Below are 25,145 nucleotides of genomic sequence, written 5' to 3'. Positions count from 1 at the left end.
GCAGTGCAAGTATAAAAGTCGGGCCTGAGCCCTAATAAAACTCAGAGCTTCACCTGGCTACAATACGTGTGTGTGTCTTTCCAGTAGTGGGTTCAAAAGCAATGTGGACCATAAACTATTTCACGCCTTGAGATTGAAGTGAAGAGGGGAGGGGGCGGTGATGATAAAGGAGTGGTTTAACCGCATTCCATGGTAAACAATTTGGTCCACTCGAGTGTGAAGCAGAAAGGACTCGTAAAGTAAAACAAAAATGTTTCCTCACGGAAATTCATAGAGGAAATCATACATTCATAGACGTGTGTTGCCCTCGGAGCCACTTCAAATTTTATCTCAACACAAGGGCGTTAACAGCAGCGAGGTCTTCCTCTCGGTGCAAGGATCCACATCTGAAACATTCCTCCTGAGTCATTGAATTCCATCCACCTGGAGGCATTGTGAAGCATCCTGTCACAAACTCATCTTCGTCATGGTCCCCTGAAGGCATGTGTCGAGTTTTGGAATAAGTCACTCGGTGTCACCGTGAGGTAGCTTGTTTCTATTTTGCATTCAATTTGACCAAATTTCAAACGGAAATACAACTCATTAATGACAGTGTAAGGAAAGCCGGGGCTTGGAAGACAGGAGTTTCTTGTCAGTATTTTTTCGGAGGTGCTTATCGCTTTCACAGTGGAGGTTGGCCTGTTTGAACCTTGCAGTGACCGGTCGGGGTGGAGCAAATTCTATCCAATACAATAAAAGCAGTGCCAAGGGATGATCAGGACTTGAAGGCTTCACCGAGGTGGGTGAAGTTGCTGAAGAGTAATGTTGGAGGTTTGGGTCTTTCGTGGCGACCGACCCCTTTCACTCTGACACAGAGATTTGTAGCTTTGCTTATTGGAATTTCCCCGAATGGCGAGCCGGATTCTGCAGCTGCGGTGCCGAATTGCGCTGAACAGGCCCGGCGTGCAGGCGGCCGCCACCCCGCTGTTCACTCGGTGCGCGGGACTCGCAGCCCGAAGACTGTGGCCTGAGCCCGGCGGCGGTGACCACGGCAACCGCCACCTCACCTTAGATGGCCGCAGGTCTCGTGCCAGTTCCCCACCAACAGCCACCAGGGACCCGCCACCGCTCGTCACCAGCGCTCAGAACGAGTCCCAGTCGGGACCACAGCGCGGGGAGACTGAGCAGATCCGAGCCGCCACTCGACCCGCGACCGCGGACGTCAGGAAGTTACTGGCTCTCGCCTATCCGGAGCGGTGGCCGCTTGCAGGTAAGAACGGGTGCTGAGGCCTGGGAAGGGAAGAATGGCCGAGTTCAAACAGAGGACGGCGGGGTGGTCCTGGAAGGGAAGAATGGCCGAGTTCAAACAGAGGACGGCGGGGTGGTCCTGGAAGGGAAGAATGGCCGAGTTCAAACAGAGGATGGCAGGGTGGTCCTGGAAGGGAAGAATGGCCGAGTTCAAACAGAGGACGGCGGGGTGGTCCTGGAAGGGAAGAATGGCCGAGTTCAAACAGAGGATGGCGGGGTGGTCCTGGAAGGGAAGAATGGCCGAGTTCAAACAGAGGACAGCGGGGTGGTCCTGGAAGGGAAGAATGGCCGAGTTCAAACAGAGGATAGCGGGGTGGTCCTGGAAGGGAAGAATGGCCGAGTTCAAACAGAGGACGGCAGGGTGGTCCTGGAAGGGAAGAATGGCCGAGTTCAAACAGAGGATGGCAGGGTGGTCCTGGAAGGGAAGAATGGCCGAGTTCAAACAGAGGATGGCGGGGTGGTCCTGGAAGGGAAGAATGGCCGAGTTCAAACAGAGGAAAGCGGGGTGGTCCTGGAAGGGAAGAATGGCCGAGTTCAAACAGAGGACAGCGGGGTGGTCCTGGAAGGGAAGAATGGCCGAGTTCAAACAGAGGACGGCGGGGTGGTCCTGGAAGGGAAGAATGGCCGAGTTCAAACAGAGGACGGCGGGGTGGTCCTGGAAGGGAAGAATGGCCGAGTTCAAACAGAGGACGGCGGGGTGGTCCTGGAAGGGAAGAATGGCCGAATTCAAACAGAGGACAGCGGGGTGGTCCTTGAAGGGAAGAATGGCCGAGTTCAAACAGAGGATGGCAGGGTGGTCCTGGAAGGGAAGAATGGCCGAGTTCAAACAGAGGACGGCGGGGCGGGGTGGTCCTGGAAGGGAAGAATGGCCGAGTTCAAACAGAGGACAGCGGGGTGGTCCTTGAAGGGAAGAATGGCCGAGTTCAAACAGAGGACGGCAGGGTGATCCTGGAAGGGAAGAATGGCCGAGTTCAAACAGAGGGAGAATGTACAAACTCCTCAGAGACAGTGCGGGATTCAAACCCCAGTGTTGATCGCTGGCATTGTAAGGGTGTTGCGCTAGTCGCTATGCCAACAGTGCCACCCCAAATCACAATAGTTTTTCTCTGAACCTCTCATTGGCATGATTTGAAAGTATTATGTGAATACTGTGTTAAGTAGGTGTTAAGGCTTGTTGTATTCCACATCTAAACCTTGCATTGAGGTGAAGAAGAAAATATGTTCTTCGTCTATGTGTTGGGATGTTCTGGTAATAAGACATTGGTAAGGCCAAATTTGGGGTATTGTGTGCAGTTTCTTACCTAACTACAGATATCAATAAGATTGAAATAATACAGTGAAGATTACTGGGATGTTGCTGGGACTTCAGGAATTGGGTTACAGGGAAAAATTAAACATTCCCTGGAGTGTGGAAGATTGAGGGGAGAACTCAATTAGTGAGGATTGTTAAGAACATCTCCACAATCTCCGTTAATACTGGAGCACCACAGGACTGCGTTCTTAGCTCCCTGCTCTACTCACTTAACACCTACAACTGTGTGGCTTGGTATGACAATAACACCATTTACAAATATACCGATAATCACAGTACAGGTACACAATCCTTTATCCAGATATCTTAAATCTGGAAAGCTCCAAAATCCGGCAAGTGGGGAGAGAGACGGCAGCGTGAGTCCGGCGGGTGAGGGGGAGAGACCGGCAATGCAAGTCGGGCGGGCGAGAGACCGGCAGTGCGACTGGAAGTGGGTGGGGATGGATATGGCAGCACAATTTGGGTGGGCTTAAATCTGGCTTTCCGAAATTCGGAATACACTGTCCCCCAAGGGTTCCAGATAAAGGATTGTGTACCTGTAGTGGATTTTATAAAGAAAGGTAATGAGTCAGCATACAGGAGGGTGATTGAAAATTTTGCAAGATGGTGCACCAACCTTGCACTCAGTGTCAAAAACGGAGCAGCTGATTGCTGACTACAGGAAGGGAAAGCCAGAGGTATTCAATCCAGAGATCGTTGGGGGATCAGAGGTGGAGAGTTCTTGCGAGTCACTATCTTGGACGATCTTTCCTGGACCCAACGCACTAATGGCATCATGAAGAATGCACGTCAGTGCCTCTACTTCCTCAGGAATTTGCGGAGGTTTTGTATGACACCAGAAACCCTGGCAATTTTATACAGATGTGTGGTGGAAAGTATGCTGACCGGCTGCATCATGGTCTCACGTGGGGACACCAATACCCCTGAACATAAAGTGCTCCAAAAGGTAGTGGATACGGCCCAGGTCATCTCAGGCATATCTCATCCCCTCTATTGAGTACATCTACAGGGAATGCTACTCTCAGAGAGCAGCAGCAATCATCAAGGATCCACACCACCCAGCACATGTTCTGTTCTTGCTGCTGCCATCAGGAAAGAGGAATAGGTGTCATAGGATTCATACCACCAGGTTCAGGAACAGTTGCTACCTCTCCACCATCAGACTCCTCAACAACAAACTCAATCAGGGACTCTGTTAAAGACTCTTACTTGTGTATTTTATGATTTTTAAAAATTCTCTCTGTATTGCACAGTCAGTTTGTTTACATTTGTTATCTGTTTACAGTTTTTTATTTATTTACACTGATTTGTATACACTGTATAGTAAGTTTTTTCACTGCTAATAAATGGTAATTCTGACTTTACCACAAGAAAAAGAATCTTAGGGTTGTATGTGATGACGTGTGTACTCTAGCAATAAATTTGAAATCTCAATCTGACTCTGATCTGAGATTTGATAGAATCATACAAAATTATAAGGGGTGTAAACAGAGTAAATGCAACTAGGCTTTTTCCACTGAGGTTAGGTGACAAACAAACCAGAGGACATGGGTTCAGGGTGAAAAGGGAAAAACTTAAGGGAACATTAGGGGAAACTTCTTCACACTGGGTACTGGAAGTGTGGAAGGGGCTGCCAGCTGAATAAGTGAGTGAGTGCTCAATTTTAATATTTAATAAAAATTTGGAGAGGTACATGGATAGGAGGGGTATGGAGGCTATGGACTGTGTGCAGATTGGTGGGATGAAGCAGAATAATAGTTTGGCACAGACTGGAAGGGCCAATGGGCCTGTTTTCTATGCTGTGATGATCTATCCATCCTCAACATCCATTGGAGCGCTTACATCCCTAACTTCGAAGTACTCGAGATGGCAGAGGTCGACAGCATCGAGTCCACGCTGCTGAAGATCCAGCTGCGCTGGATGGGTCACGTCTCCAGAATGGAGGACCATCGCCTTCCCAAGATCGTGTTATATGGCGAGCTCTCCACTGGCCACCGTGACAGAGGTGCACCAAAGAAAAGGTACAAGGACTGCCTAAAGAAATCTCTTGGTGCCTGCCACATTGACCACCGCCAGTGGGCTGATAACGCCTCAAACCGTGCATCTTGGCGCCTCACAGTTTGGCGGGCAGCAACCTCCTTTGAAGAAGACCGCAGAGCCCACCTCACTGACAAAAGGCAAAGGAGGAAAAACCCAACACCCAACCCCAACCAACCAATTTTCCCCTGCAACCGTGTCTGCCTGTCCCGCATCGGACTTGTCAGCCACAAACGAGCCTGCAGATGACGTGGACTTTTTACCCCCTCCATAAATCTTCGTCCGCGAAGCCAAGCCAAAGATGATCTATGGTTCTTTGTTTTTAAAAACTTTGACACCAATTGGGAGCAATGATCAAATGGCAGGAATTTATTTCTGCTGGTTAAACCTGCTGGGTTTCTTCAGCAAAGTTTTTTTTCTTGAAGCAATAAGAATCTTCGGTTTCAAGTTGGGAAGGAATAGGGCAAAGATTAATGTGTTTTAAATGTAGCTTGAGAAACTTGCATAAATTCAAGTGGAATCATGAACTTGAGGTCTTGTTACACATTAATTAAATTGGGAATTAAGTAGAGTTTTTTTTTCTTGTGTCATGAAAGATCAATTATTTGTCTGAAACTGATCAGAACAATTTTACTTTCTATTTCTTCACAGATTACATCTGTTTTACCAAATAATTACAGAATTGTTGATTTCACACAAAACCTTGGTCTTTTATTCTTAGTAATACACTTGAACAAATATACATATTGTAAGCTGTCACACTGCTTTCAATAAAGACCGAAAATAATTTCCAACCATGTGTATAAGCTGCAGTTAATAAGTAATTATCATGTGGTAGTGTGATAAGGGGGCTTCAAGTCCCATATTATCTCTTGCTAATGTGTTGCTTATCTCCAACTGCAGCTTGTGAGACTATTTTGTAGAATGGGTGACAGGAACACCACTTTAAGTGCAGTGAATCTTTTTGGTTTTAAAATATAACCAATTCCTTACAATTTGGATGGAAATGAGAGCACAAAATGGGAGTTTACTTCTTAACCAATTATATAAAATTTTTCTTGAGATTTCCATTTTGTTATTTAAGAATACTCTTAAATTTGTGATTGAGGGATGAAATTGCAGGATACTGAAAGACAAATCGTAACCTGTTTACCTCTAAACTTACTTTCTGAGAACTTTCCACCACAGAAGGTATCATAGAAACACCGAACAGCCCATTTTTGCTCCAAGCTGGTCTGTGATTCAGTTGCATCGATCTGCTGCTGTTTGTTTTAATTTCTTTCAGCTGCCTTAATTCTCTTACCTTTAAAAATAACTTTCTTTCACTAACAGCCCTCTCAGCCTGACACCTCCATTGTTGGCTGTTTGGAGAAGTATGAGACTTGCATTAACTTCTAAACTAAGTTGTGTTTGATGTCATCCATCAAACCTGAGCAAACTCTCCAGGGAAAAAATAATCTTTTTCTGTCCCTGTAATGTTTTTGTATTATCCTCTCCCCTTTTTTTGAAAAGCAGCTCGAGGTCCAGTGATTCTAGTTGTGTCGAAGAACTGAATTCCAAGAGTTCTCTGCAATATGCTGTCAGTTGGTCTATTCCCTTATCCAGCAGTACAGTTGATCCACTGTTGTGTTACTCTAATATCTACAGTTGTGCATTTATGTTTTTTCTCCAGCTGCTGTGGGCTTTCTAGGTGTGTCCAGCATGGTGACCATGTCTGCACCGTTCTTTCTTGGAAAAGTTATTGATACCATTTACACAAATTCCACAGGAGTGGATGTGACTGGAAGCTTGACTTCACTTTGTGCTATGTTAAGTGGTATCTTCTTGTGTGGAGCTGCTGCCAATGGTGTCCGTGTCTACCTCATGCAGATCTCCGGTGAGCAAACAAAATGTCTGCGAAACCTATGGATGATGCATACATATGAAATGCATATGTAGGAAGACAGAAAATGGTAGGCACATGGCCCGACAAATATAACAGTGCATTGAATTTAACTACACAGAATTGGGCATTTGTTTCATTTCTGGTTTTGAGTTCCTTGCAATGTTCCAAGTTCTTTTTCTTCTCACACTTTCTGTATATCCTTGTATAACTGCGTCCTTTGACCATTTTGAAGATCTCAATCAGGCCAGCTGACACAGAAAAAAGCTGCAATCTGTTTGGTCTTTCTTGATGGTGGTAACTTCTCAGTCCTGGCACATTTTTTTGCACCTTTTTACCAATTTGTCATTTATTTAACATGGAGTTATCATTGAGTTTTTTTTTAAAGTAAGATTGCATAACAAATTTGCTCATAAATTCTTTTTTGTTAGTTAGAATTCAGCTACACTTCTATCCTGATGCCTGCATCTGGCCCAGTATTTTTTTGCTTCTCTATTGTTGGCTATTTTTGTTGTCCAAGAAGTGTGTAACTTACATATTCATACCAGAATGCACTATTTATACTTAACTCTACGGAAATTAATTTTCCAGTAATATATGTTTATTGATGTTGTCCTGTACTTGTCACAGTTTTCTGTGCTAACTAATTGCGAAAATTTAGTATATCAGCATATTTTGGTGTACTTCTTGATTGCTACGTGCAATTTTTTTTTTCCATGAAATAAGTGATTTTGGTTGAAATGCCTGGGGAGTCCCAAAATCTACCAGTCTGAGTAATAATCTTTAATTCCTCCTTTTACAGGAGAATAATAAATAAAATGAATGGTTTTGATGGTATTGAACACTGGGAGAAATCTTTGTCAAACTGTATCTTGGGATCAACTACACTCGCCTCCAAAGGGTAATGAAACCTGGGATGTAAACATCATCTAAAAGATCATCATCTGAAAGTATGCATTTTTGACAATGCAGCAATCACTTGGTACTGCTCTGAATGTGTCAATTAATTATGGGCTCAGGTTTGTGAGGCTGCCTCATGCACTTGGATGCACAAGTACATAATTTCTTTCTGAGAACTTTCTACCACAGCTCTTTAAGGTCACCCCCTCTGCCTCCTTCACTCTAGGGAAAATAGAATCGACATATCCAGTCTCTCTTCATAACTCAAGCCTGGTAACATCCATGTGAACCCTCTCCAGCTTGTTCATATCCTTGCTTCTATATGGCAACCAGAACTGCCATATCAAACATGCCATTCACTATCTTCTTCACTTTGTCAAACAGTGTCATAATTTTCAGGGTACTATGAAACTGTTCTACCTTGCTCTCCTGAGCCCTGCCACTTAGTAAGCCTTGCCCTGGACTAATTTTGCAAAAATCACTTAACACTTGTCCAAAATAAATTCCATCTGCCAGTCTTTTGCTAAATTTCCTGTTGTAACCTTAGAAAACTTTTCTCATTGTCCCTCGCACTTGCCTACATTCTTGGAAGATCCACCACTGACCAGCTCACCACTGGGTTATGGGCTTTCAGTCAGTTAAAAAACTCTCCCACCACACTGACTCCTTCCACCAAGTCAACTTTGTATCTAACTATCTCACCCTGGATCTTGTGATCTCATCTTCAGGACAAGTGGGATTTTGTCAAAAACTTTGCAGAAATCCATGAAGGCAACATACACTGGTCTGCAACTATCAATCATCTTGGTCACCTTTTGGAAAAACTCTATTAAATTGTGTGACATAATTTTCCATGCAAAAAAACCAACCCAACTATCCCAAATCAATCTTTGCCATTCAAAATGTAGTTCAATTTTGCTGTTCAGAATACCTGCTAGTATCTTGCTTACCACTGATGTTCACCTCACAGGCCTGTAGCTTCCTAGTTTGCAGTTTAAAAAAAAATTAAAGGCACAACTTTAGCCACTTTGTCTTTTACCAATTCACCTATGGTGGTTCAGGTAGATAATAAATTTTCTGCCAGGGCCCTAGCAATTTCTTTCCCGGCTTTCCACAATGTTCGAGGACACTTGTTCAGGCCTGAAGATTAATCCACTTTAATGTGTCTTATTAGAGATACAGGAGTACAATATCAATCCAAAATATTAAGCACAAAGAAAACAGAACAAAGAGAATTAATACATTCTGCCGTTCCTGGCCAAAGCAATATGACAGCTGTTCACAGTTAAACCATAGAAGTTAAAAAAAAAAGTGAATTCGTTGCTTGTCAGCTGACGAATTACAAAAATGTTACACACATGAAAGAAAGGATGAAATGAAATTTCTTGAAATGTGCCTGACCATGCATTCATTTCGATGGCTTTCACTTCCTGTGCTGTTCCAAACAGATGAGTTGATTGTCCTCATTTGTGTATTTATTACAGGACAGCAGATTGTCAGGCGCTTAAGGGGAAGATTATTTTCATCGATTCTCTGTCAGGAGGTTGGATTTTTCGATAAGACCAGCACAGGAGAGCTGATAAACAGACTTTCATCTGATGCTGTTGTGCTTGGGCACTCAGTCACTGAGAACTTGTCTGATGGGCTGAGAGCTGTGGGCCAGGCATCAGCTGGTATTGGCATGATGGTGCGTGAAGGTGGGGCCAGGCCCAAAGAACATGTTAGATTTTTGTATTGCTCATATCAATCTTTCAGTTCTTTGAATTTATTCAGTAGTTTTTATTGTGTGAATTTTTGAATTGAAGGAATTTTGAGTTAATTATATTATGAGCTGTGAATTTAAAGCCATTGTTACTGTTGTGTCTGATCAACGACATAAAATGTATAAGGGTTTTGCGTGATAGCATGCCTTTGCTGCTCTTTGGTCTTCTGCCTCCCAGTTGTTCTCATCTTACCTAGCAACAGTCACATAAATTTCAAAAGCCACCTTTAGGAATATAACTGCTAGTTGACTATTCTGTTGTGCAAGTCATCACTCTTCTCCCCACCACACCACCTCTCATCTTTGTTGTTAACTTTTACTCTGTTTTGAAAGTTGAGCATTAGTCCATTTGGGCATAAAAGCAACTGAATTGGGCTTCTGAAATGAACATTTTGCACCATTTTATGTTAAGTGGTGGGGTTACTAGATAATGGAATCTGAAATAAAAGTGAAGAATTCTATCATACAGCATTTCTGGTGAAAGAACTGTGACCAGTTTCTGAACTGAAACTGTTTCTTTACCTAATTGTGCTGCTGCATGTTTTTCTATTTTTTTAAAATGCATATTGATAGCTGATTGATTTGAAACCAGTTGAACTCTAAATTCAGTAATAACTTCTATTTAAAAATTGTTTACTGATTTGTGAGTGGCTAAATCAGCTATAACTTGTAACCTTAAACCTTCAAAGATACTATTGTACAAAAAATGCAGTGAAAAGTCAAACTCCTGTAAATGAACAAAATTTTCCCCGTCCCATTCCCTTGCTGCCATATCTGTCCATGGTCTCATGTACTGCCAGACTGAGACCACCTGCAAATTGGATGAAAAACACTTCATTTCACCTGGCACTCTCCAACTGGATTGCATTAACATAGACTTCCACAATTTCTGTTGAAACCCACCCCCACCATATTCCACGTCTTTTTTTCCTCGAGCTCTGTCTCTCTCTGTATCCTTTCACAGAACAAAAATCAATTCTCATGTTTCATCTCTCCAGTCCTCTTGTATCCAATTAACACCTTTTTTCTGTTGCTCTGTTCTCCTCTCCCTTCCATTCTTTCCTTTTTTCCCAGCCTTCTATACAGACGCCTGTCTCTTTTTGTTCACTTGAACCTTGAGGAAGGATTTTGGCCCAAAACATTGGGAATATATTTTTACCTCTGGATGCTGGCTGAGTTCCTCCAGCATCCTTGTGTTTTTAACGTAAAACCCTTGTATGTGCTTGACTGAATTTGACACATCTCATTCATTGTTACATTTATTGTTTTGGACTGGTGTAATAAGTAATTTAACTTTTAACTTTTTTATGTTGATTGGTGCTCATTTATATAATTATCCACTTGTTTCTTATAGTTTTGGGTGTCACCTCAGCTGGCCATGTTTGTCCTGGGTGTTGTACCCCCAGTCGCTGTTTTAGCAGTGTTTTATGGACGATATATTCGCAAGCTTGCTGGAGTAACCCAGGATTCACTCGCTGATGCAACACAGGTAAAATGTTGCGTACTTCTGAAGTCTGAGTGAAAGAAGGCAACATGAATCTGGAGAGGCAGAGGGGGGAGAAAAAAAACCTGCTTCCTCAACTATGTTCACTTTTCTTGATATCTGGCATCTTATTCAACATAGGAAGCCACATCTCATAAATGTTGCTGAATGTTTTGACTGTGGATTATTAAAAGGGATTATTCTTCAAACCGAGAAGGCAACCAGGGGATTTTTTTCAATGGGTTTCAGTGACTTGAATGAGAAAGGGACAAAGACTATGGGAGATAGGACAGCAGCTAGAAAATACAGATTTGAGGTAAGCTTTAGTAAATTGGAAGTGATGAAAAGAACATTTGGGTGTTAAGTTTATACAAATGATACAGCAAGTAAATTCACTGCTTATGTTCACTGTAATTCCTCCACTTTTCTCAGGGTCTCTTTGATGCCAGTAAATGGTTCATGTTCTTTTTTTTTTTTGAAAACTTTATTTATAATATTTTGGATAATACAAGAACATAAAAAACCCCTTGTTACAAAAATACATTAGTAAGATAGATGATCTTAAATTAGTAAATTAATAAACAACTCCAACCCCCTAAAAAAAAACCCAAACTACCCCTATTTCTACAAATTAATGGAGCCTTATACCTGTACAATGTCTAAAATACCTCCGTATAACATATATAAAAATTAATTTAAAAATAATTAAAATATCTTAATTAACATATACTAAGACCCATATATTTTAAATATGGACCCCACATTTTAATAAAAAAGGAGTAATTATTATGTAGTCTATATGTTATTTTTTTCTAAATAGATACAAGATTTCAACTCATTATGCCACCTTTGAATACTAATCTCTACATCATCTTTCCATGTTACTGCAATACATTTTCATGCAAAAGCTCAAGTTAAACGAATAAAAGCAATCTGAAATTTATCCAATTTCAAAACCCTTCTTCTTTGGCTTGGCTTCGCGGACAAAGATTTATGGAGGGGTAAATGTCCACGTCAGCTGCAGGCTCGTTTGTGGCTGACAAGTCCGATGCGGGACAGGCAGACACGGTTGCAGGGGAAACTTTGTTGGTTGGGATTGGGTGTTGGATTTTTCCTCCTTTGTCTTTTGTCAGTGAGGTGGGCTCTGCGGTCTTCTTCAAAGGAGGTTGCTGCCCGCCGAACTGTGAGGCGCCAAGATGCACGGTTTGAGGCGATATCAGCCCACTGGCGGTGGTCAATGTGGCAGGCACCAAGAGATTTCTTGAGGCGGTCCTTGTACCTCTTCTTTGGTGCACCTCTGACACGATGGCCAGTGGAGAGCTCGCCATATAACACGATCTTGGGAAGGCGATGATCCTCCATTCTGGAGACGTGACCTACCCAGCACAGTTGGATCTTCAACAGCGTGGATTCGATGCTGTCGGCCTCTGCCATCTCGAGTACTTCGATGTTAGGGATGAAGTCGCTCCAATGAATGTTGAGGATGGAGCGGAGACAACGCTGGTGGAAGTGTTCTAGGAGCCGTAGGTGATACCGGTAGAGGACCCATGATTCGTCATAAATCCTAATAAAAATAATATAGGATCAAGCAAAAATTGTCTAACTTTTAACCAAATATTTTGCTCCTTTTCACATAACCAAACCGAATGTTTAAAAAGTCCTTTTTTGTACTCCACACTGGATGGTTCATATCTTCATTATTTGATGTTCAGAGCAGGTTTATCCATTGATTTGGGCAGGACCATTCAATCACAATGCAGTCATCTATTCCATATTGCTTTTTGCCAATATGATTAAGAGGGAAAATATCAACTAGTTTAGGATAACAACATGATAAAGGAATTAAATACTATAAACTTTAATGTTGCTTAGATTTGAATGGAGACAATTAAGATGTATAATTTTAAATTTAGACATGCAATATGTCAAGAGGCCCTTCCAGTGCACGAGCCCATGCTATCCAACACCTGTACATTTTGAAGGATTAGAGGAAACTGGAGCAACCAAAGGAAATCCATTCAGACACAGGGAGAATGCAGAAACTCCTTAAAGACAGTGCCGGATTCAAACTTGGGTCGCTGGCACTGTAATAGCATTGCAATGTGCAGAAACCTTTCAATAGTTTGGATTTCCACAATTTATAGTTTCATCAAAAACATCCATGTCTCTTCCAAATTATATTATGCAAATACATCTTGGGATCCAATACTATATATAAAAAGTTGAGACAATGAGTGTGAAATGATTAGGAGGAATTGGACACCATGGACCTAACAGGGAATTCTTCCCCTTTTATAATCTGGGTTTCCTTGGACTAAGGGAGAATAATTGCTGTATTTAGTTAATAATCCTTATGACTGGCAGATTGGTGCAATGCAAGGTACTTCTGTCATCCAATGATTTTGTATCTCTTCTGCTTATAAGATGTTTCTTTCAAACTTCATTGGTCATAATGCCATTGTATGAAGTTTAAAAACAAAGGCTTTGTTATTCCTCCATTTCCCACCTGAAACACAAGTCTTTCAGGCCATCTGGTATACTTCAAAGGGAAAATGGCCAGAAGGGATTTGAGTTGTACCCCAAGTTAAGGTTTGGTATCTGATTCTGAAGCCAAACCTTAAAGAGTTAATTAAGTTTGCACATACAAGGAAAAAAACATTAACTGCTGGATCCAGAGAATTGCTTCGCTACTGATAAAAGGACAGTGGTTGAAAACTTTGGGTTGGTCAAGGCAGGTCCGTTAAACAGGCTTATCTATAACCTGCCAGTTCCCAATTGCCTCTCTCTCTCCAAGGCTGGATTTCTCTTGAGTCTTGGATTTAACCCCAATAATGTGTGGGGAAAAAAGTAAATTTAAAGTAGTTTTGTTACTTGAAAGGGTGGCAAAATAATTGAAGTTGCATGATCACAGCAGTTTTCTACATTCATTTTTACGTTCACAATTAGAAACCATTCAAGTTGCTGATGAAACTGTTGGGATGTTAGTAAGACAGCATGAAAAGTGGTGGAGTCATAAATAGCAAAGAAAGTTCATTTAGGATAAAGTGGGGCATGGATCAGTTGGAAAGTTGGGCAGAGCTGGAGTCATAAGTAGCAAAGAAAGTTCATTTAGGATAAAGTGGGGCATGGATCATTTGGAAAGTTGGGCAGAGCTGGAGTCATAAATAGCAAAGAAAGTTAATTTAGGATAAAGTAGGGGAATGGATCAGTTGGAAAGTTGGGCAGAGCTGGAGTCATAAATAGCAAAGAAAGTTAATTTAGGATAAAGTGGGGCATGGATCAGTTGGAAAGTTGGGCAGAGCTGGAGTCATAAAGAGCAAAGAAAGTTAATTTAGGATAAAGTGGGGCATGGATCAGTTGGAAAGTTGGGCAGAGCTGGAGTCATAAATAGCAAAGAAAGTTAATTTAGGATAAAGTGGGGCATGGATCAGTTGGAAAGTTGGGCAGAGCTGGAGTCATAAATAGCAAAGAAAGTTCATTTAGGATAAAGTGGGGCATGGATCAGTTGGAAAGTTGGGCAGAGCTGGAGTCATAAATAGCTAAGAAAGTTCATTTAGGATAAAGTGGGGCATGGATCAGTTGGAAAGTTGGGCAGAGCTGGAGTCATAAATAGCAAAGAAAGTTAATTTAGGATAAAGTGGGGCATGGATCAGTTGGAAAGTTGGGCAGAGCTGGAGTCATAAATAGCAAAGAAAGTTAATTTAGGATAAAGTGGGGCATGGATCAGTTGGAAAGTTGGGCAGAGCTGGAGGCATAAATAGCAAAGAAAGTTCATTTAGGATAAAGTGGGGCATGGATCAGTTGGAAAGTTGGGCAGAGCTGGAGTCATAAATAGCAAAGAAAATTAATTTAGGATAAAGTGGGGCATGGATCAGTTGGAAAGTTGGGCAGAGCTGGAGTCATAAATAGCAAAGAAAGTTAATTTAGGATAAAGTGGGGCATGGATCAGTTGGAAAGTTGGGCAGAGCTGGAGGCATAAATAGCAAAGAAAGTTCATTTAGGATAAAGTGGGGCATGGATCAGTTGGAAAGTTGGGCAGAGCTGGAGTCATAAATAGCAAAGAAAGTTCAGTTAGGATAAAGTGGGGCATGGATCAGTTGGAAAGTTGGGCAGAGCTGGAGTCATAAATAGCAAAGAAAGTTAATTTAGGATAAAGTGGGGCATGGATCAGTTGGAAAGTTGGGCAGAGCTGGAGTCATAAATAGCAAAGAAAGTTCATTTAGGATAAAGTGGGGCATGGATCAGTTGGAAAGTTGGGCAGAGATGGAGTCATAAATAGCAAAGAAAGTTAATTTAGGATAAAGTGGGGCATGGATCAGTTGGAAAGTTGGGCAGAGCTGGAGTCATAAATAGCAAAGAAAGTTAATTTAGGATAAAGTGGGGCATGGATCAGTTGGAAAGTTGGGCAGAGCTGGAGGCATAAATAGCAAAGAAAGTTCATTTAGGATAAAGTGGGGCATGGATCAGTTGGAAAGTTGGGCAGAGCTGGAGTCATAAATAGCAAAGAAAGTTAATTTAGGATAAAGTGGGGCATGGATCAGTTGGAAAGTTGGGCAGAGCTGGAGTCATAAATAGCAAAGAAAGTTCATTTAGGATAAAGTGGGGCATGGATCAGTTGGAAAGTTGGGCAGAGCTGGAGGCATAAATAGCAAAGAAAGTTCATTTAGGATAAAGTGGGGCATGGATCAGTTGGAAAGTTGGGCAGAGCTGGAGTCATAAATAGCAAAGAAAGTTAATTTAGGATAAAGTGGGGCATGGATCAGTTGGAAAGTTGGGCAGAGCTGGAGTCATAAATAGCAAAGAAAGTTAATTTAGGATAAAGTGGGGCATGGATCAGTTGGAAAGTTGGGCAGAGCTGGAGGCATAAATAGCAAAGAAAGTTCATTTAGGATAAAGTGGGGCATGGATCAGTTGGAAAGTTGGGCAGAGCTGGAGTCATAAATAGCAAAGAAAGTTCATTTAGGATAAAGTGGGGCATGGATCAGTTGGAAAGTTGGGCAGAGCTGGAGTCATAAATAGCAAAGAAAGTTAATTTAGGATAAAGTGGGGCATGGATCAGTTGGAAAGTTGGGCAGAGCTGGAGTCATAAATAGCAAAGAAAGTTCATTTAGGATAAAGTGGGGCATGGATCAGTTGGAAAGTTGGGCAGAGCTGGAGTCATAAATAGCAAAGAAAGTTAATTTAGGATAAAGTGGGGCATGGATCAGTTGGAAAGTTGGGCAGAGCTGGAGTCATAAATAGCAAAGAAAGTTCATTTAGGATAAAGTGGGGCATGGATCAGTTGGAAAGTTGGGCAGAGCTGGAGGCATAAATAGCAAAGAAAGTTCATTTAGGATAAAGTGGGGCATGGATCAGTTGGAAAGTTGGGCAGAGCTGGAGGCATAAATAGCAAAGAAAGTTCATTTAGGATAAAGTGGGGCATGGATCAGTTGGAAAGTTGGGCAGAGCTGGAGTCATAAATAGCAAAGAAAGTTAATTTAGGATAAAGTGGGGCATGGATCAGTTGGAAAGTTGGGCAGAGCTGGAGTCATAAATAGCAAAGAAAGTTAATTTAGGATAAAGTGGGGCATGGATCAGTTGGAAAGTTGGGCAGAGCTGGAGGCATAAATAGCAAAGAAAGTTCATTTAGGATAAAGTGGGGCATGGATCAGTTGGAAAGTTGGGCAGAGCTGGAGTCATAAATAGCAAAGAAAGTTAATTTAGGATAAAGTGGGGCATGGATCAGTTGGAAAGTTGGGCAGAGCTGGAGTCATAAATAGCAAAGAAAGTTCATTTAGGATAAAGTGGGGCATGGATCAGTTGGAAAGTTGGGCAGAGCTGGAGTCATAAATAGCAAAGAAAGTTCATTTAGGATAAAGTGGGGCATGGATCAGTTGGAAAGTTGGGCAGAGCTGGAGTCATAAATAGCAAAGAAAGTTCATTTAGGATAAAGTGGGGCATGGATCAGTTGGAAAGTTGGGCAGAGCTGGAGTCATAAATAGCAAAGAAAGTTCATTTAGGATAAAGTGGGGCATGGATCAGTTGGAAAGTTGGGCAGAGCTGGAGTCATAAATAGCAAAGAAAGTTCATTTAGGATAAAGTGGGGCATGGATCAGTTGGAAAGTTGGGCAGAGCTGGAGGCATAAATAGCAAAGAAAGTTCATTTAGGATAAAGTGGGGCATGGATCAGTTGGAAAGTTGGGCAGAGCTGGAGTCATAAATAGCAAAGAAAGTTAATTTAGGATAAAGTGGGGCATGGATCAGTTGGAAAGTTGGGCAGAGCTGGAGTCATAAATAGCAAAGAAAGTTAATTTAGGATAAAGTGGGGCATGGATCAGTTGGAAAGTTGGGCAGAGCTGGAGGCATAAATAGCAAAGAAAGTTCATTTAGGATAAAGTGGGGCATGGATCAGTTGGAAAGTTGGGCAGAGCTGGAGTCATAAATAGCAAAGAAAGTTCATTTAGGATAAAGTGGGGCATGGATCAGTTGGAAAGTTGGGCAGAGCTGGAGTCATAAATAGCAAAGAAAGTTCATTTAGGATAAAGTGGGGCATGGATCAGTTGGAAAGTTGGGCAGAGCTGGAGGCATAAATAGCAAAGAAAGTTCATTTAGGATAAAGTGGGGCATGGATCAGTTGGAAAGTTGGGCAGAGCTGGAGGCATAAATAGCAAAGAAAGTTCATTTAGGATAAAGTGGGGCATGGATCAGTTGGAAAGTTGGGCAGAGCTGGAGTCATAAATAGCAAAGAAAGTTCATTTAGGATAAAGTGGGGCATGGATCAGTTGGAAAGTTGGGCAGAGCTGGAGTCATAAATAGCAAAGAAAGTTCATTTAGGATAAAGTGGGGCATGGATCAGTTGGAAAGTTGGGCAGAGCTGGAGTCATAAATAGCAAAGAAAGTTAATTTAGGATAAAGTGGGGCATGGATCAGTTGGAAAGTTGGGCAGAGCTGGAGGCATAAATAGCAAAGAAAGTTCATTTAGGATAAAGTGGGGCATGGATCAGTTGGAAAGTTGGGCAGAGCTGGAGTCATAAATAGCAAAGAAAGTTCATTTAGGATAAAGTGGGGCATGGATCAGTTGGAAAGTTGGGCAGAGCTGGAGTCATAAATAGCAAAGAAAGTTCATTTAGGATAAAGTGGGGCATGGATCAGTTGGAAAGTTGGGCAGAGCTGGAGTCATAAATAGCAAAGAAAGTTCATTTAGGATAAAGTGGGGCATGGATCAGTTGGAAAGTTGGGCAGAGCTGGAGTCATAAATAGCAAAGAAAGTTCATTTAGGATAAAGTGGGGCATGGATCAGTTGGAAAGTTGGGCAGAGCTGGAGTCATAAATAGCAAAGAAAGTTCATTTAGGATAAAGTGGGGCATGGATCAGTTGGAAAGTTGGGCAGAGCTGGAGTCATAAATAGCAAAGAAAGTTCATTTAGGATAAAGTGGGGCATGGATCAGTTGGAAAGTTGGGCAGATCTGTGGCAGATGAAATTTAATCCAGAAAAGGAAAAAGAATTTTTGAAAGTTAAATTCCAGTTGGATTTGTGGTGTAAATGGCAAGGACCTTTAGAGTGTTGATCTCCAGAGCCATGGTCTGTGTTTTGCTGAAAGTGGTGATGCAGGTGTACAGCATAGTGAAGAAGGCATTTAGTATTCCTCAGAAGCTGAGGCATTGTTGGGATGCCGTGTTGCAACTGATCACACTTGGTAGCCATGCTCAGGAAAGATATAGTAGTGCTAGAGAGAATGCAGAAGAGATCCACCAGGATGTTGCATTGGATAGACTAGATTATAGGAGGCTGAAGGGTGTCTTTATAGATGTCCATAAAATTAAGTGACATAGGATAGATCATAGTCTTTTTTTTATGAGAGCAGAAGAGTATAGGTAGCAGGTGAAAGGGGAAAAGGTTTGTGGAAGAGATGCAGGAAATACTTTTGGACAGAAGTTGGTCATTTGCAGTGAGCTGCCAGAGGAGGTGAGGCAGAAGAAACAAGATAAATATTTTAAAAGGCATTTAGACAAGTGCCTAGATAGGAAAGGGATAGGGAGAGAAAGGCCATAAGAATGGGATGGAAAGGTATCATGGGTGGCATTGACAAGATGGACCAAAATAACCTGTTTCTATGCTGCATGATTCAATGAATCTATATGTCTTGGTCTGTGTCCCCTGAAACCGAACTCCTGGTCATTCTATTGTGATTGCCAGTAAAAGTTGCAGCTTTCTTTATCCATAATTTCCTGAAAACAAAGGAGGTTATTTTGCTCCATGACTTTATAATGGGCCATAGAGCAATACTGAACCCACATTAATTTCCATTTAAAATTCTCCCTCATTCAGCACAATTCCCATAGGATTCTCCTACTGGTCCACACAAGGGGCAATTCATAGAAGCCCATTCATCCACTCACAGGGGAAAAATGCAAACTCCACACAGGCAGTTCAGGAAATCAGGAATGGATGATTTGTGAAGCAGCAAACCCTACTTCTATCTGTCTCACCATTACTCTGACTTTAACCAGAAAGTTCACCTTCTGTCTAATGAGTCTTGAGTCTCAAGACATTGGGGCAAAAGATAATGCTGGGCTGCATTCTTGAATAGTAGATCTCTCAGATGAAACATCAAACAAGGACTCATCTGCACACTTGGATGAATTACCACCGATCATTCAAAGAGCAGGAAAATCCTCTGTGATGATCTGATTTGTATCTTTTTCATGACCACTAATTTTGTTTGACTTACAGATTTTGGACATTTCACTGCAACAAAGAACTGAATTAATTCTAACGTTGTGGGATGCTCTCAGCTTGTAAAATCAGCTTTACAAATGCATTTTCTTGCAAAAGATCTTATGACTGGTCCATTAGGAAAGGAATGTTGCATTGGCTTATAGTTATTAGTATACTACAACTCCCAAGTGGATGGATCTTTCAAGAAATAAGTGGGAAGTGTGACTGAGAAATGTTGACTTTTGTTGAATATCGGTGGAATTTTACAATATCTGATGTAAAAAGATGAGGAAAATGTTTCAATTTAGTTTTTATTGTGAACTTTAAAATATTGTTCAATGATATTTTTTAAATTATGCTATTGCTTCATAAAAAGAGAAATGGGATTCTCCCATAATTTTTTTAGTTTCAGGACCAGCACGGTAACAGCCCCTTCCAGTCCACTAGCCTGCAACATCTGAAAAAAAGCATATGACCAAATAACCTTCTCGCCCTGTACATCTTTGAATGTAGGTGGAAACTGGAGCACCCACATTGAAGGGGGAGAACATATGAACTCCTTATAGAGAGCGTCAGATTCAAACCTAGGTTCCTGGCATTGAAATCACTCAAGTTCTTTTGTGACAGACTAAAAATATTTATTGTACCATATTTCATTTTTAAAATTAGAGGTACCATCAAAATTTCACAAAAAAATGAAATCTTCCAGAATAAATAATCACAGCTGAGAATTTAACAATACAGGTGAAGTGCAAATTCCTCATAAAATGTGTAATAGAAATTTTTATTTTTGCATCCAACAGGCACTCATCCAAAACATTTTAAAGTAACAAAAATGAGAAATTTATCTATTTTCTGATATAGTGATGTATTTGCTCTAGCCTGGTACAGTAAATGTCCTAAAATCTGGACTGCTTAAGGATTGGGTTGGTTCGGATTTTCCAGATTTTCAGGCAATATTTCTAAAATTTCAAATTTAAGGAGGAATAAAGAGATAAACGGGTAAATGTTGATAATTTATTTGTTAGCAAATACAACATGCTTTATTTATTAAAATGAGCAGTTTTAAAGAAAAATAAAGTCAACACCTGACAAAAACAAACAATTTTTTAATACAAAAATGAGCAGGTAATGCTTAAAATTACTGTTTAAAAATTAACATTCTGAAAGAAAAATACAGTATACTGTACAAATGAATTTCTTTGATAAGATTACCTGTATTAAGCATGGTCGCTTGTTGCTGCTGTGCAACTGTGGCACTTATGAATGCATGCACACAAAAGTCCACTAAATTTAAAAAGTTTTAGAGTCTGGATGCTCGAGTGGTCTGGATTTCTGGCATCCAGATTTTTGCACTTATTCAGGATGAAATGACAGTTTAATATTTTTATTTCCTCTCCATTTTCTTTCAATAGTATATCAGTGCAGATTTCCAATAAAGTATTAAATAATTTCTACCTGGTAGAACTTCTTGGTTATATGCGGGCAATCTTTTACTTTTCATTGGTAAAAACACAATGTTGGAGAAACTCAACAGGTCAAACAGTGTTCTTTATATAGCAAAGATAAAATTACATAACTGATGTTTTGGGCTTGAGCCCTTCAAGGTATGTAAAAATGTTGGCTGGCATCTGAATAAAAGGGTAAGGGGGAAGCATGGTCACAAAGGCAGCAGATAATGGGTGGAGAAAGGAGGGAGGGCACAGCAGCAAGAAAGGGGAGGAGGAATCGCTAGATGAATAGAAAGGGAAGGGGTGGAGAGCTGACAGAGGGAAGGGAGGGGGAAAGGGGAACAGGTTAGTAGAAATCAGAAAAATGTATGTTAATGCCATCCAGCTGGAGAGTGCACAGGCAGAAATCAATGTTACTTATTTGCCTTTGTAGGATTCTGGGCTTCACACTTCTCACAACTCGTGACTCTTTGAGTGACAGAAGTCATGTCCCATCATTTCAACTGAAATGTCTGTGAAATTCAAAAACTAGATCCATGCACTGGGTTCATGTAGCATGTTACATACTACAGCTGACTAATGATCAGATTTTTTTAAAAACGTGTTCAGTGACCTTGACTTTTCATTCACAGCTTGCTGAAGAACGCATTGGAAATATAAGAACTGTTCGTGCTTTTGCCAAAGAAAGCTCTGAGCTGCAGGTGTACATGAACAAGATCAGCCAAGTGTTTGAGCTTGTCAAGAAAGAAGCAGTGGCCCGGGCAGGGTTTTATGGGGCAGTAAGTACAATGTGAAAAGGATTTTGGGTTTATTTTCTTTTACCTCCACAGGTACATATACAGCTTAAACTTGGGAGACTGAAAAGAAACAGCGAATGATATTTTTGAACCATATTTTGTACCATACTTTTCACTTCATTGAAAGTAGCTTAGCCCTCTGGTTGGAAACTATGATTCAACTGCTACAGGATACTTTGTGGACTGGGGTTTTATCTGTACCTATAAGAGGCTGAAAGATGCCCTGCATTAAAAGTGTTATCATCTCCCTTCTGGACCTACTTTGAAAACAATAGTGTTAAATAAATCTGGTTTGGGATATGAACCCCTTCTACAATGATAATTTTTTTATAGTGTTTGTAATGTTTTTAAAATTATATGCCTCACTGAATTCATCAACTCTGAATACATCAATTCACACAAATGCTTTGCGATTGAAAGGCTACCAGATGTAAGAGCTTTGAATTCCAGGACATGGGGAGAGTTGTCTGTCGTATTGTTAAATGAGACAGTGTAAAAATTGTATGGTTTGGAGTAAATGTTACCATATCAGTGATGGATAAAGTAAGTGGCAAATCTGAGGCTACAAAATATATGTATGTAAACAAAGAAGCAAGCATGAAATGTTAAAAAGAAAATGCTCAAATAATAAACGAGTTCTCTTTTGCTGTTTTATGTTCTTTCCTTTTGTCTGTCTGTTTAAATGATGCACGACAAAAGTTAATTTATTTAAAGTAGTTGGTTAACTACAGCCATTATGCCAATTTATGAATGATTCCTTGAGCACTTCAACGTCACATCAGTTTGTGTGCTTCAAAGTCTTTAGCTGTTGCTCCACAGCTGTCGTGCAGCAAAAATAGCAAGTGTGCATTTAGTTGGAGCAAATTTCTTCATCCAATTACTGCTGCATAGTTTCCAGAGTCACACTGTGCTCAAAGATTTTATTTGGGTAAAGTGGGCAATGTAGGAAACATACCAGAGAGCATCCTAACTTCCTTGGGCCTGGATTTTTGTTTTAGAACTCCATTACCCCACCTTCCTCCCCCTTTGTCAGTGCTTTATTCATTTTGCAGTCACATGATTAACATTCCTCTTAATGTTTACATCAATGATCTCTTGTCATTCAGTGCAAGGGCAAAACATCAGATGATATCAAAAATCCAGAATGGAATAATTAGCATTTGCCCTCACAGTCACCTTGGGTTTATTGTTTGCTGTCAGCTGTCCCCTTTGCACTCTTTGACCAAGTCCTATTTGCTTCCCTCATGAGGATCTGCAAATCTACCATTTTTTTTCTTGTGCTCTCTTGAGTTTAATGTTTATCTTTTATTTTAGCAGCATCCCTAAATTTGGCCAGTAGATTTTACTTGCATGTATCAGTAACCTGGTACAATTTTTAAGGGTGACCCTTTCATTTCAGAGATCTGTGACATCTATTTCCAGGCGCTGATTATTTCTGACTGTGAGTGAATTGAGAAAACTGATCCTGATCCCATTTTGTTTGGTTATTTTCAGACTGGACTGATGGGAAACCTAATTGTTCTGTCAGTCCTTTACAAAGGAGGTCTGATGATGGGTGAAGCCCACATGACTGTAGGAGAACTCAGCTCATTCATGATGTATGCCTTCTGGGTGGGAATTAGTATTGGAGGTAAATTTACTAGCTTTAATTGCACTTTGATAAACATTGTTTTCAAAATGTATTTTTCTGGAATTATGGGTAAGATTCACATTTATTAATGCGTCATGTGTAATAGGAGGAGGGAAGAGTGGAATGAGAAACTGGGATAGGAATGTGGTGAGTGGTTGTGATTGTCATGGGACTGGCTTTGCTTTGGATTCACATTGATCAATTTGCATGGAATTACAAGTTGAAGGTTAATCAAAGCATTTGTTTTGATTGTGGAATTAAATTTAGCACTGTTAATTTCAATGTGATCTTTTATCCAGGCCTCACCTCTTTCTACTCAGCATTAATGAAGGGTCTTGGAGCAGGGAGCCGGCTGTGGGAGCTATTGGATAGAAAACCAGCAATGCCACTCAACGGTAAGTTACTGTGCATTTTTTTTCACTCAAATGCCAGTTACTTGGATGCCCCTTATGCTTTTCTCGCCAGCTATTTTTAAAAAGGGTCAGGACTTAAATCCATTTTTTTCACTGATGAACAGGAAGTGATAAAATTTACAACCCGGAGTTGTAAAAAAAATCATCAGTAACAGTCCAGCTGATATTGTAGCGACTGCTAACGGCAGCGCTACAAAAATGAGACACATCTACACAGCATAAGGTGAACAAGTAACTGAAGTTGATTTTGAATTACTTGCCCTGCTTGAGGAGACCGCCCACTTGTGAGGGGAAGCGCTGGCCTTGGGAAATGACGTTAGTGTGTCGCGGCATCACTCCCTGTACAGCAGCACATAACACGGAAGTGGCGCTGTCCCCTGGGTAATGCGTGTCGCCAACCATGGTCTTCTCCTTGGAAGGGAAGAGGGGCCTGCACAATCTTGTGTTGATGACAATTTGGCCTGTCAAATTTTACCGGCATCACCTACGGCTCATAGAACGCTTCCACCAGCGTTGTCTCCGCTCCATCCTCAACATTCATTGGAGCGACTTCATCTCCAACATCGAAGTACTCGAGATGGCAGAGGCCGACAGCATCGAATCCACGCTGCTGAAGATCCAACTGCGCTGGGTAGGTCACGTCTCCAGAATGGAGGACCATCGCCTTCCCAAGATCGTGTTATATGGCGAGCTCTCCACTGGCCACCGAGACAGGTGCACCAAAGAAGAGGTACAAGGACTGCCTAAAGAAATCTCTTGGTGCCTGCCACATTGACCATCACCAGTGGGCTGATATCACCTCAAACCATGCATCTTGGCACCTCACAGTTCGGCAGGCAGCAACCTCCTTTGAAGAAGACCGCAGAGCCCACCTCACTGTCAAAAGACAAAGGAAGAAAAACCCAACACCCAACCCCAACCAACCAATTTTCCCTTGCAACCGCTGCAACTGTGTCTGCCTGTCCCGCATCGGACTTGTCAACCACAAATGAGCCTGCAGCTGACGAGGAATTACCCCTCCATAAATCTTCGTCCGCCAAGCCAAGCCAAAGAAAAGAAAGAAAATTATATATATATATATAGATATATATATCTATATCTATATATATATATATATATATATATCTATATATATATATCTATATATATATATATAGATATATCTATATATCTATATATATATAGATATATATATATATAATATGTATGATATGTATGTGTGTGTATATATATATATATCTATATATATATAGATATATAGATATATCTATATATATATAGATATATATATATATCCACAAGGAAGAGAGAAGGGCTACTTTGAGCTTCCAGCTTGTATATTCAAGTTGTATTGGGCATGGTGTGGGTGAACTGTTGTTTAAGTTCTAAAAACGGTCCTGTTAAGTTTCAACAACATGTAAACTCTGTATGTCCCTGCATACAAGGCTGCACCCACCCCACCCCCCATTCTCATTTTGGATTCTCTGATGATA

The 25,145-nt window shown here is 41.0% G+C and overlaps 1 protein-coding gene across 6 annotated transcripts in view; it reads left to right on the top strand.

Annotated features, from left to right (window-relative positions):
- Positions 1–441: 441 nt before the first annotated feature.
- Positions 442–25,145, top strand: part of abcb10 (ATP-binding cassette, sub-family B (MDR/TAP), member 10) — a 107,728-nt gene continuing 83,024 nt past the window's right edge. Inside the window, exons 1-7 of one of the 6 annotated variants that reach the window (XM_069931663.1) lie at positions 442–1,249; positions 6,309–6,512; positions 8,903–9,105; positions 10,535–10,669; positions 21,445–21,591; positions 23,104–23,239; positions 23,539–23,634. In XM_069931663.1, coding sequence (XP_069787764.1) covers positions 889–1,249; positions 6,309–6,512; positions 8,903–9,105; positions 10,535–10,669; positions 21,445–21,591; positions 23,104–23,239; positions 23,539–23,634 — 1,282 coding nt within the window. In that variant the 5' untranslated portion in view covers positions 442–888. Of the gene's footprint in view, positions 1,250–6,308; positions 6,513–7,320; positions 7,420–8,902; positions 9,106–10,534; positions 10,670–21,444; positions 21,592–23,103; positions 23,240–23,538; positions 23,635–25,145 lie in introns of those variants that run through there. The other 5 variants (XM_069931656.1, XM_069931655.1, XM_069931658.1 and 2 more) reach the window with 5 other exon arrangements.

Source organism: Narcine bancroftii, chromosome 4 (assembly GCF_036971445.1).
Source record: "Narcine bancroftii isolate sNarBan1 chromosome 4, sNarBan1.hap1, whole genome shotgun sequence".
In the NCBI taxonomy this organism is placed as follows: domain Eukaryota; kingdom Metazoa; phylum Chordata; class Chondrichthyes; order Torpediniformes; family Narcinidae; genus Narcine; species Narcine bancroftii.
This window is presented reverse-complemented; position numbering and strand designations above follow the sequence as displayed.